At 42.8% G+C, this 12,478-nt stretch overlaps 1 protein-coding gene and 1 long non-coding RNA gene across 4 annotated transcripts in view; one reads left to right on the top strand and one right to left on the bottom strand.

The window, feature by feature from the left end:
* The window catches only part of LOC125385657, a 128,647-nt gene that overhangs the window by 46,207 nt on the left and 69,962 nt on the right, over positions 1-12,478 (top strand). The window contains exon 1 of one of the 3 annotated variants that reach the window (XR_007225173.1): positions 5,922-6,285. The exons of the other annotated variants lie outside the window; for them this stretch is intronic. This is a non-coding gene — a long non-coding RNA (uncharacterized LOC125385657). Of the gene's footprint in view, positions 1-5,921; positions 6,286-12,478 lie in introns of those variants that run through there. 3 annotated transcript variants of the gene reach the window in all.
* On the bottom strand, positions 7,418-10,328 carry LOC100646349. The gene is made up of 3 exons (XM_003397744.4): positions 10,185-10,328; positions 8,535-8,877; positions 7,418-8,135 (listed from the first exon to the last, which is right to left on the bottom strand). The coding sequence occupies exons 1-3, from the start codon at positions 10,212-10,214 to the stop codon at positions 7,894-7,896; spliced, it is 615 nt and encodes a 204-aa protein (XP_003397792.3). The 5' UTR covers positions 10,215-10,328; the 3' UTR covers positions 7,418-7,893.

A 12,478-nucleotide genomic window follows, 5' to 3' on the forward strand; every position in this document is an offset into this window, starting at 1 on the left:
GTGAAGATAAAGTTACGCTGAGACGGGACTATAAAACACACTGGGCTGCATGGATTTTCGCGCCACTTGACGCATCTCTAGGAGTAGAATTAAGCCGGTTTTGTTGCCACAATAAACGCGCCGCTCTCTATTAATAATTCATGCAACCAACGCGACGGTCGGATCGTGGAGAGCCGCTTCGATCTTTCGTACCATCAGATTCGAACCTGATTTCGTGTTTGAAGAAAGTAAAACGAGAGATTTAATTCCTTTGCGCGAGCACTTCACCGAGATTTTCGATTCGAACAACATTTATTTCAAGAAAAGAACCCTTGAATCTAGTAGCGAGCTATCAAGCTTGAATGCTTCTTTTTTAAATTGTTGTTCGAGTGTCGCGTTTCTCAGGATGCCTTGCATCTTGTGGCGAATAAAATCGATGACCGTACCGTAAACTCAATTACATCTTCTAAAGGGCTATCGAATTGTTAATCGGTGCAAATACGAAACGCCGAGATACGTCGGACTGTACAGGTATAAAAAATAAGGTGTCGAAAAACACTGTAATAGGCGGTTAAAGCAGCGAAATTTTTCCTGTAATATGTCCAAGTGTGGAGACGCTTTGATAAATGGACTTTCGCGCAATAATTGTTCGCTTGTTCCAGGAAAATATACGACTAGGTAAGCAAGGCAAATGTAAAGAGAAAAAGAATGAAAACTGAATGAGCGAAGAAAAAAGGGGACACGAGATTCTTTTTCAAATGATCACTTTATCAGACAGGTGTTATTTTTACACTCCACTAATACGTCTCATTGTACCAACCTTTTAACATTGTCGCTTCTGTGCTCGTTTCCTTTTTAAAATTCATTGTACGTTCACGTTTTATCATTGAATACTCGCATTTTCTCACCGAAAGACGCATTTTTCTGTTCGGTAAATAGTCTTTGGTCGGTGAATTGTTTATACGATGAAAAATACACGAGACAGACGAAATTAATTAAGCAAATGCAAACAAGAGAAACCAACCTCTTTACCCGTTATGACTCTTTCTACTTTACGCTTCCCGATTTTATTATAATATATTTCCATCTTTGTTTCTTTTACGCAGACCGAGGTGGTTACCAGCGAATACGAGTAAGGCGAGAAGAAAGCAGAGAAAAGAAGAGAAATCTTTGTCGTAAACGTCAAGCGTGCAAGACGCATGACGCGTCTCCGTTCCGTCTTATACCTTCTATCCCTACTCCGCTTTCAGAGTCATTCGACATTTTTTACGGGCTGACTTCTCACTCGGCAGATATAAAAATTCAATTGCTCCTGGAAAAAGGAGAATACTTCGCTAGCTCACCTATCTAGACCAGACAGAAGTTGGCCGATTTCCAAGTCGAAAAGACGAATACTGCACGCCGCGTTGCCGATTTCGGTTTTTCTTCCTACGACTATTATTTTCAGTCCGATTCCGCGAACGTGAGATGTTGCGTTACTCGCAACAGTAACGATTCCCAATTTTCTCGACGCATTCGTGCGTTGCTTCGTCGCTCTGTGCACCGTATACTCGTACTGATATGCACCGTGTATCCTCTTTACCGGTTATTCTTTGTAACGACGATACACTACCGCGATCCCGCTCGAGCATTATAGCATTTTCCACGTTATGTTGTTATAACGAAGCGCAAACACACTTGTTATTTTTTATTTCATTAGTGGAGAACGTGAGATATTAGCTTGTTTTCGTCATTGCTGGATAAACAAACTTAACTCGAATCGAATTGCCTCGAATATATACGGACCAGGCTCTGAAATTCGATATCACTAATTGTCAATTTATATCGAATTAAAAACAACAATATCTAATATCTGAATATAAATTTCGATGAAATTAAACACCACCATATACCTTGTGGTGTTAGTTGCAAAAGAAATTAAGAATTTCTGTCTAGGGGTGTTTCTAAAGGGAAAAATTATTCCTAGGTATGAACAAATTTCCAGTCAGTCGTCGTTCCACCCTCCAGGCATTGAAGCTTACTTTTAGTTTCCTTTACGTGAAGAGAAAGTGTTCGACCGTAAAATATCCGAAGAAAAAGTTTCGCAAGGGTGCCCTCTCAACAACAAGTGTTCGCAACTCGACGCGTGTCCAAAAACAAACTCTGGGGCGGCTCTCGATAGAGAAACGTAAAAACTGGCCGTAAGACGACGCAAGAAGATTAGACGAGAGAAAGCGGTGAGAAGTAAAGGACAGAAAGCGATAGAAATGTCGATAAATATGCGTCGTCACGCGCCACGTACAGCTATACTCGCTGCCAGATCCTTCAATAATACACCAAGGATACAAGGGGATGTTAAGTGATTTTCTTGGATTTATTTGGCAATTGCTCCTTAACTTCGAGGCCGGACACCGTTTTCTATGTCACAAGAAAAGAAGGAAAACTATATATTGTATTATTCGTGAATTTGATTTCCAAGTCTCCAAGTAATTTGAGCTGCAAAATATTCATTAACGTTAACACGAAGCGAGAATAATGCCGCACCGAGGAGTTTCTAAGTTTAACTAAATGAAATGCAGTAGAGTCGTTTCAACCATATAATTTGAAATGCGAAAAGTGCGGCCAAAGTGTTTGCCATTCTGACATTCGTTCGGTATAAAAGTCTTAACTGATTCGTTACAATTCCTATGTATGTTAGTCGCATTAAAAACGAGAAAAACGTAAAAAACGAAAGCCCGTTATTTTACGGAATAATATATAGTTCTAAAGACTTAACCTTTTTATCACCACTGCCTTTTAATGACTATAAACAGTACTTGTGCTGTTTGCCAAGTTGCCGACTAAATTCGTACAGTTTCAGCCAGTTAAGAACGTGACGATCGCAAGGTGTTTAAACGGCGCCCCGTTTAAAACTCAGCAATTTTTCGTTGGTTTTGTCTTCCGTGTTGCTTCGCTTTTTACTAGACTGCCCAAACCAACAACTGTATACGTTCTGACATCGTCGATGTCGAAGAAAATACACGACGTATAACATTGCCGCAACAAGCCGTTTAATAAATAAACTTGAGGAGAATGAAAAAAGAGTAAGAGAGAGAAAGAGAGAGAGGAAGAGTGGCAAACGGAACGGTAATCGCGAAATAGCAAAAGAGTTGGAACGAAATGAAACGGAGGCTGTGTTTAAGAGCGAACTGAATCAATAGCACTACGACCCGTAGGCCAAATATAGGTCATACCGTGATCCCTTTTTCCTTCTCTATCTTTTTTGCTCGCCAGTTCTTTCTGGTTGCTCTCTCATCGTTTTCCTTTCACAGTGTTCGTTCCCCAGTGGAAGGTATACGGTATACAATATATTATTGCATCGACACTCGGTTGCGGTACTCTCGTTGTCGGCGCATATGCATTTTTCATAAATAAATTCCATGGGTGCTCCAAAGTCGATCCTACTGCACACTATTGGGTTACGTGTGCCTCAGGAATTACGTATTTGATTGGAAATTATAGCACGTACTACGAACCGTAGGTACAACACTTACTTCTTTCCTTTTACCTACTTTTTTAACTTACAATCAAGATCGGTGCCCGCATTCAACGTTTGTCAAATACCATAATCATATCAACGTATTTGATCGTCAGGTCCAAAAATAACATTCGTCTTCCATTATAAGGAGCTTAGTAGGCAGAGCTCGAAAGATTGACGACGTTGTTGCCCTCTGGGTTGGATCCAGTGAAGGAGGGATGCTTTCAGCGTCTGACATTTGAAATCCATCCTCTTTGGTGTCTTTTCTGTCGTGAGAGAAAGTTGCGATTAGTCGCCAGAGCTATGTTCTTTTCGATGTGACTCCGGGCTACATTCATCATTATTCTCATTTTGACAGAGAGAAGCGACATCACGCTGTCGTCTTCTTACTCGTATTCGTGTCGTTGTTTTTGCTGTTTCGCGGTTCTTTTCCTTTAATTACAACCCGCAGCTACTTCGTACGCTTCAATATTTTCTAGTGAACAAAAAACAACAAGCAGCTTGCCTTTGAGACTTCGCTTTAAAAATGTATGTAACTTGCATCCGGAAACGGAGATGCTGGTTGAAAGCGAGTAATACCGTGAAATTGTGAGTAAAATTCATCCTATTCCGTTTCGACAGCGTGTTTTTGCGAAGCTCGTTGTTACCGAACCCTGGTTCGTGGTAGGTACACAATCCAGTTCCGTGCATTCCGATGTAATATCAGCAATGCAAACGGTACTTACTTTCGAACAAACTCCGGAACTAAACGTAACTAGTCGCACGCGATAGCAGTGGAATTAACGTGTTACTTCTGCGGCATAGTAGTGCAGAAGGCAATCGCGTCGCCAACGGTAAATTCATTCGTCACTGGTCAAGCAAACGAGCCAGAAACAAGCCGGCCAAAAATAATTGCCGTTATCGTACCGAATGACAAAGACCGACCGTTACAGCGAGCCAAAGTTTTTGCAACCACTTCGACGAAATGTGATTGGCCGCGGCCCGAACAAATTAACAGTTAACAAATTAACAGTGTCACCGGCGGGCACGGTAGACGAAACGCAAAATTGCCACAGACCACGGCTTCCTAACGTTTCCGGTCGATTGAAATACACCACTCAGCCGTACGACCGTCCCGCCATTCTATGCTTCCAATGGCAAACCTATTGATTATCCGCTCGCGTTCCTACCGCGCTGTCCATTTGCTGGCTGATTCATTATAATTGCAGCGTCGAAATGGGAGACCGGTGTCCACATCGCGGCGTTCCGCTTGCCCTCTAACCTCGGCTTCGGTTACGAGCCATCGACTCGCGTGTCACCTTATTTCAATTTTCTTTCTCGCTGGTAATTCCACAGCATCGATCAATCGAAAATGAGAATATTCGTTCGCGTAGTGGGAAAACTATTCGTGCACTTGGTTCTGTTTTCACGCGAAATACTGGAAAATATCGCGCACGGAGAACCGTGTAAGGAAAATACACTGCACGTGGAAGAAATAGAAGATGAAAACCGGTACAATTATCAAACCACTTTCGAATTATGAAACGTATTATATCAAGATCTTAGTTTAGTACTTATTTAATCTTTTATTTATCACTTACAAAATTACGAAGATCAGATTGTATATAATTGACTCAAAAACAGAGAATAAAATAAAAGAAAAAAAGACAGCCGATAACTAGTTCCCAGAAAAGTATAATTCAAACTTGGAGCGTAAAAGAAAGCTTCGAGTACAAGGATTCAAATAGAATTTTCCTTAGGAGTGACGTTTGAGTCGTGTTAATTCGAACTATATCATGTAAAGATAGGATTATAAGTTTTCTCTAAAACACGTTAAATTGTCTGAAAGAGAGAATCGAATGTATACCTACCCTCACAACGTAAAACATTATTTATTTCAATCCCCGTATGTTAAACAAATGGAACGGTAACCGACCATTTGGCAAGCTAACATATTTACTAAATGTGTACAAATGTAGTAATAAATTGCAGAGCCGTGTACTCGTTCGGCTCTACGCGATGAATATATCAGAATTATCGGTCGTCAGTAGTCGTAATAATACTCGATTTTCTTATTAATTATTTTCTGGTAGCGAACAATCTAGAACATACGCAATGTATGTCGCACAGGGCTCACAATGTTTTTCGATTAACTTCATGGTTTGATCGGTGAGCATATAAACCGAGCCAATGAAAAGGTTATGAATAATATATTTATACGATTTTTCAGGCAGTCGCATCGCCTTCCTGCTGACCCACATTCCTCCTCTGCGATTAAACACACTGTGGCGCGTCGTCAAATTTATTACGGAAACATGAGACGACCATGTTTTGCCATGGCGAATATTTACGTTGGAATATTGGCACCGTTATCGCCGAAAATCACCGCCAATTCGCCATTGTCGCCCTGCGTAATCTCGTTCGCGAATGTAAATTCAAGATACTCGACAGATCGCACATTGTTTTCGTTAGTTTGCTAGCGAACCACGTGAAAAAAAACGAGCCTTACGTTAATCGAGGTTCTGCAAACATGAAAGCGCTTCACGCGACTGGTGTGCACGATTATCGATTCAACCGGCCACGAATTTTATTCGGAACAATGACACGGAATAATGAACCCTGCAACAGAACGACTCCACGTGTGTCGGTTTGAAAAATTGTCGATATATATGTATGTCGAATCGTACAAATGTTGCCCGATGTTTCAATTGGAATCTACCAGAACTTAGTCGACAGATGTATTCCAGGATAACGATTATCGTCGATAACCGGATACCGTCGGAGAGGAAATTCGGAACTATCTACTTACATACACGGTGTGGGAATACTATGTAAGTACATATATTCACTTTTCAAAAATTATAGAGATTTGCGTCGATCCGTTTCGTTGATTTTGGCGAAAAGTTAGCAAATTTACACTAGCTTCATAGCGGAAAGTTAGCAAATTTACTCTAGTTCGAACCCTCTTCTTTCTTGCTTTATCGCGTCAAATTGATTCGTCGGCTAAAAATAGTAATTTACAATGTAGCATTACCAATCGGATGTAGACAACGCGGTATGAATCAAAATTTGTCCAAACTCCTAGATCGAGCGATTTCATCAAAGCAGATCCGAACTGCCGTCGATCAGGAGCCACTATTTTCAACTAATCATTGGGATCTGGGTCTCGTTAAAATTACGATATATTGTCCTGATGTCCTGTTTGCCGAATAGCGATCAAAGTTTGCTCAAATTTAAGGCGATAATCTAACAGAGCGAGCGAACGACGTCGTAGTTTTCGGTCCGGAGATAACGTTTGCCGTTGAGCAAGAGAGAGCTCCGTGGTACATTGACACTTCATTAACCGCATCGGTGCTGCGAAGGAGCGACACGCGAGCGTCTCCCCTTCTCCCTCCACACTCCCGCAATTTGTTAACACGATGCAACGTTAAAGGAAGTTGGTATTTTGCGCGCCATCGTAGCAAAATCGTGTGACGATGTTCGATCACCGGCAGCGACTCATCGGATGATTGCGGTACGACGATACCGTGGGTAATTAGTAGCTGCCTAGTTGCGCAAGAAACAACCACGTTACCGAATTATCCAATTTATCCCGCAATCCATATGACTGTTTGTACGGTTGTTAACGCGACTCTAACGTCATCCGGGCGATTACGCGCGAAGATTTCATTCTTCCGCGTCTTGGACTTGGCTGGACGTCCGTGCCAAATATTTCGGTGTTAATTCGATCGTTAGCGATTTAACGATGTAACATGGTCGCAAGAGAAGGTGACATAGCGCGGCACCGGCCTCTTACCAGCCCTTATCTACTCGCCGGCCTGTTCGCTGTTCTTTTTGTTTCCACTCTCCTCTGCCTCTATCGGCATGCATTCGAGGCATTGTTAGCGCGCGGACGAGCCTTCCTTTTATCTTCTCTGCTGTTATTCGCTCAGGCCGTTCTACCACCCTCGCCCTATTTCGCTCCTTTTCTCCTTTTGTCTTTATCCACTCGCGATAACGACGTTCCGTTGGTATCAAATTGATCAGACGAGACGCGCCTTAACGACGTGCCGCGTATGACTGTGCTCGGGTGTAGCCGAGTTGCGCTTCATCGACGATCGACCTCCTTTCGCGACGACTATCCTTCCTTTCGATCGCAAATAATTACGTAACGCTTTATCCATTTGACATCTTGTATTTTATGTCAGGATAAACGATGCCTGATGGAGCATACCGTGACGCGCGGATTAAACGCGAAGAGAGTTGGTTTCAAAACGTTCCACTCTGATACGGTGGTGTTTTATTAAAAGGAATGTTCTATATTTACAATATAATCGTTCTCCGCGGCAATCTACAGGATGATAAGCAACGATGAAAGCCTTTGGTACAGTGAAAACATGAAACAGCGAAGCGTAACAAACAGGTACAAAACGATAAACGATCGATCGATCACGAAAGGATCAATATCCTTCGTTGGTGGTGTACGAGGCGACGTAATCTTGGATGTCTTGTTCCTGTTGCGCCGCAGTTTGGTGATCGTGAACTGGAAGCTGGCCTTGACCGACGTAGATATCAGCCGAGTGGTCGTTCTTGCCGGAAGTGTGCACCACGGCATGAAATCCATCCTTGTCGGCGCGGTAGCTGACCACACGAATGCTACCACCTGGTTCCTTCACGCTGTACTGGCCGGACACGCTGCTTCCTGCGGAAAGGAACGGTCGCGGATGAACGGAAGCCGCGAAACCAATTGTTGAACTTGTAACGAAACGTAATTGAATGCCAGAGAAATTTCGCCTGAAATAACTCTATTAGCATAACAACGCCGAGGAATAACTCGACCGCGCGGATACAGTAGGGATCGCGAGCCAAACCGCGCGGAGCCTGTCCTCCTTACTTATTTATCCGCTATTCGGTATCCCTCCCACATATTCATGACGCATGTACGAGAAAATTACTCTCGCGATCGAATTACTTCCGCCTCTATTAATCGTGTTGGAGTTTTCGTGTCAAAACTCGCATGAACAAACATGATGGAAACGAGGAAAGGAATATCGAATCTCGAACAGTTGCTTCTCTCTCTCTCTCTCTCTCTCTCTCTCACCATCTCGCGTTTCTTTCTGAGCATGGAAATCGCCAGTCTGATGATCCTCGACGCCGTACGAGAACTCGTACTTCGGATGCGCGACATAGTCAAACTCGTAACCGTGTTCCTGTTGCTCGTGTCCGTGTAAATTGTTCGAGCTGTCCTCGTGATTCTCCGCGTACGGTACTTTCACCTCAAACACTGGCCCCTCGACGGGCCCGTGAAACTGCAGGTACGAGTTGGCCAGTGAACTGTGCTGCACTGGATCCTGTTGTCCGTGTAAAGCCTCCGCTTCGAGGGATATCACGCCGGCTCGTGATCGATGGCCGAGCGCCAACGTGATGGTCAAGGCGATACTGACCTGTGGAATAAAAAGTCACCTTCGAAAGTACCTTGTAACCTGACGTTTTTCTTCGATCGGATCTGGTACATCAGTCGTTGGGAGATTTACGCGTGATCGACGTGAGAAAAGGTGACGTTTAACGGGTTGATTTTTCAGCGACCACGGGATTGGTACGTGATTCTGCCGTCGATCTCTTTTATTTTTTTACGTATAACTATTCACGCATCGCAGATTGAACTAATTTGAAGATATTGATCGCGTTGCAAATGAAAAACGAGTCGCTATAGTAAATTACGGACAACGAATTTAAATCGTACGATTGCGAGGAATTCGATATTGTCAGGAACGAGGTACGATTCGATTCCTTAATTGTGAGCTGTGTATAGAATCGTGTCAAAGCGGGTTGCACCGTGATGAAAGCAATCGAATACATGCTGCACTTATAACGATCAATTGAATCTCAGAGACAGATGCACAAAGAGAGCGAAAAAGAGAGGAGAAACGAAAACGTCGATCTGAGACGTCCCATTTTCAATTACTACGTCGATTGTCAGCGCACAAACGTTGACTATCGCGTCGAAAACAGTCTCGACTCGTCGATTATACAAACCAATAAAAGTTTCGCGTTTCATCGTGGATTGAAATTCGATTCTCTTCGTTTCGTTTGTACGCGTTTCGCTTTGTTTGCTCGTTTATCATGACAAATAAAATTACCGAATACCCATCGCCGCGAAATATCGATAAGATTATCCAACAAACGGAGGTAAAAATGACGCAAATCGACGCGATCTAATATAATTTTTAGCATGGTTACACGCAGCTTTCAATTACATCTCATTCGTAATGTTGTAACAAGTGTTGAAGCTTGTCAAACACGAACGAGCAGAATCACGGTATAAAAAATGCCAGTTGGTTTTAATTACCCGACACAAACCCGGAATAATAAGCAGTCCAGTCCGGTATCTCATATGCGACACGATTATACGACTCTCGAAATCATAATAGCGTATTCTGCAATATCTTCGCTTGTCTCGCACGATGCTTTTTCTTATCGAGAAATATGCTCTTCTATATATATATGAACTAAGTATATTTTTATAAAGTAATGAGACGAATCGAAACGAGATCTAAGAAGGTCGTCTTCTCTCGCGCTCGGTTTCCTCAAATTTTCCTTTGCACGTACTTTCGAAAATAAATTCCGACTAGAACTCTCTCTCTCTCTCTCGCTCCGGTATTTTTCTTGTCTCTGATCGTCTGCTCCTGCTTGATTTCTCGTGCCCCGCTTTTCTCCGATTCACGATTCGATTTCTTCGTCGATACCGTACCTTGATCCTCGTGTCTCCCTCGTATCTCATGGTATATAAGGCGGTCAAGTGAGAACTGCAACTTTCCAACGTATTTTCTAGCCTTTTATACCATGGCAATGCACATTCTGTTTATACACGACGCTCGTAAACAGATGTGAATCTGCCAGTTACGTTGGACATCGCATGCGTGTGCGATACGTGCGTACACGTTGGTGAATTTCGCTCGAACATGGTCAGTCTGGCCCTCTCTTCGTCTCCGCTTCGCGACCTTTCACGTACGAAACCGCTGTAACGGAACTGTTTGTCACCAGCCTCTGACGACTTCGCCGCTTCTATACTCCAAGATAGGAACGACGTTTCTCTTTTCTATTGAATCGGTATTAGAAACTTCATCAGACGATCGTAAGGATCGTCCGATCATACAACCGATTAATCGTGTTCCAATTGGCACAACCGATCTTACCTTCCTACGAATAGCAATTTTGTTCTAATAACGCTTCGACTTCAGTAACGTGTAACCAGTTATTAATAGATTTGCGTTTAATATTATCGATCAATCCTGGTTACGGTGGCTTCCTTACATTTTCGAAGACGCCACTCAATGGCTTCCTTTTCGTCAGCACGAAGCCTCGTGTCGCGTCGCTGGACGACACTAGGGTCGAATAATCCGCTTATTCCGTTCGAGCCAGGATTTATTTGGATTCTTAACCCCCTGGGAGATTCGGTGCTTGGATTGAATCGCGTCGGATCTACTTTAAATGCCTCGATCTCCGACAGTTTTTCCTCTCTACTTGAGAAGCTGGTTGTCTCGTTCGTTTAATAGCGCAGTTTAATTCCTTTATTGGGCTGTTTGTTCCAGCTCCAAATACCTTCGCGGGCTCGAACAACGAGCTTACGTCTCTCAAACTGCCATTGCGCTAATCTTCCGAATCCGCTGCTTTCGAATTATTTAACAAACGCTTCGACGATTTACTCGACCGGGATATACATCGAAACGAGATCACCGGTGCTAATCAGCGTCAGTTTGATTATCGACTTCGATTATTCGTAGTCAAGCGCAACGAGTGGCAATGTATCAAACGGAAGTATAATTCGGCGGAGCTTCTTCGTGCGACGTGTTTGAAGTCAAACATCAAAAGCCTTGATTTCCTAGATTCGCTGCATCTAACAGGTAGACCGGAAAACATGGACAAACGAAAAAGAAGCGAGACGCGAGTGTAAAGGATATATAGACGTATTCGTCCGTGGATGTTTACAGAAGCTACTTTGAAGCAATGAGAAAATAAGAAAACGTCAACGTCATCGAAAAGGGAACGGTTGATCAGAAAAATAACAAGTTCTACTCCAAGACCTCTGTGCTCCGTGCTGTCAGCGTTTGGTCTTTTACACTTGAACGATTGAATTTCTTCCTTTCCGTCCTAGTTCTGCTGTTTTCAATTTACAAATTGAAAATCCTCTATTATATTTATGCGCGTCGATTAATGTTCGTGACGCTATTGCTTTATTCGAAAGGTATCGGGACACGAGTCGAGTAGCACTGTCGTTTGCCAGTAACCACAGTTTGTCGATGTCTCATTACGATTTACGTTTGGCCGTCTCTTTGACGAATCGTATGTGTTGCCTCGACGAGACAAGCTACAGAGAGCCGTCAGTGGATTGCGATTTCGTTGGAAATCGGAAAAGCAACATGCTATGTTCGAGCGTGTTTCGGTTCTCGTGGACGTTCTTCAAAGGTTGAGTCACTGAACGGAAGATCAGAGTAAGAATTTCGTCTTTGTTACGTCGCAAGATGATGTTGCGTTTATCAGAACTATCCAAGTTGATTTCAAGTTATTCTACACAACAAAGTATACCGATCGATGCCAGATAGTTGACGTACAGACCGTATGACCGTTCAGGTGAAGTACATAAAAGATTCTGCTTTCACGAAACGAAGCCAACCGGAAGTTGGCTAGCATTCCAAAGAAATCTTTTCTCTCCGCGCTTTTCTCATTGCCGGTAAAAATTGCTGAATACTTTTACGCATAAACCATCGGTTTTACGAGCAAAAAGTATTTTTCTCATCTAACGTCGGCAACATAAGTGGTAATATTTTACGAACGAGTACGCTTCAAATAAGAACCGACGGTATAACGATAACGTACAAAGCGATAACGTGCTTGTTGTTCGTTATTGTCGACTGCTAATTAATTCGCTTTGTAAGCAGTTCGGTCAGCGTGGATTTAAAAACATTATAAGCATCGGATAAAACACGTTCAAGCGCAATAATGTACCCATGGCAAATATAAATATATTCAATTGTAGTGGCATAT

This window comes from Bombus terrestris, chromosome 9, assembly GCF_910591885.1.
Source record: "Bombus terrestris chromosome 9, iyBomTerr1.2, whole genome shotgun sequence".
Taxonomy (NCBI): Eukaryota; Metazoa; Arthropoda; class Insecta; order Hymenoptera; family Apidae; genus Bombus; species Bombus terrestris.

Excerpts from the sequence above, each read along its gene's own strand:
- LOC100646349 (XM_003397744.4), bottom strand. The coding sequence starts at position 10,214 with ATGAGATACGAGGGAGACACGAGGATCAAG. Across the intron at positions 8,878-10,184 it reads AGGGAGACACGAGGATCAAG|GTCAGTATCGCCTTGACCAT; the intron begins GTACGGTATCGA and ends TTTATTCCACAG. Across the intron at positions 8,136-8,534 it reads TCAGAAAGAAACGCGAGATG|GAAGCAGCGTGTCCGGCCAG; the intron begins GTGAGAGAGAGA and ends TCCTTTCCGCAG.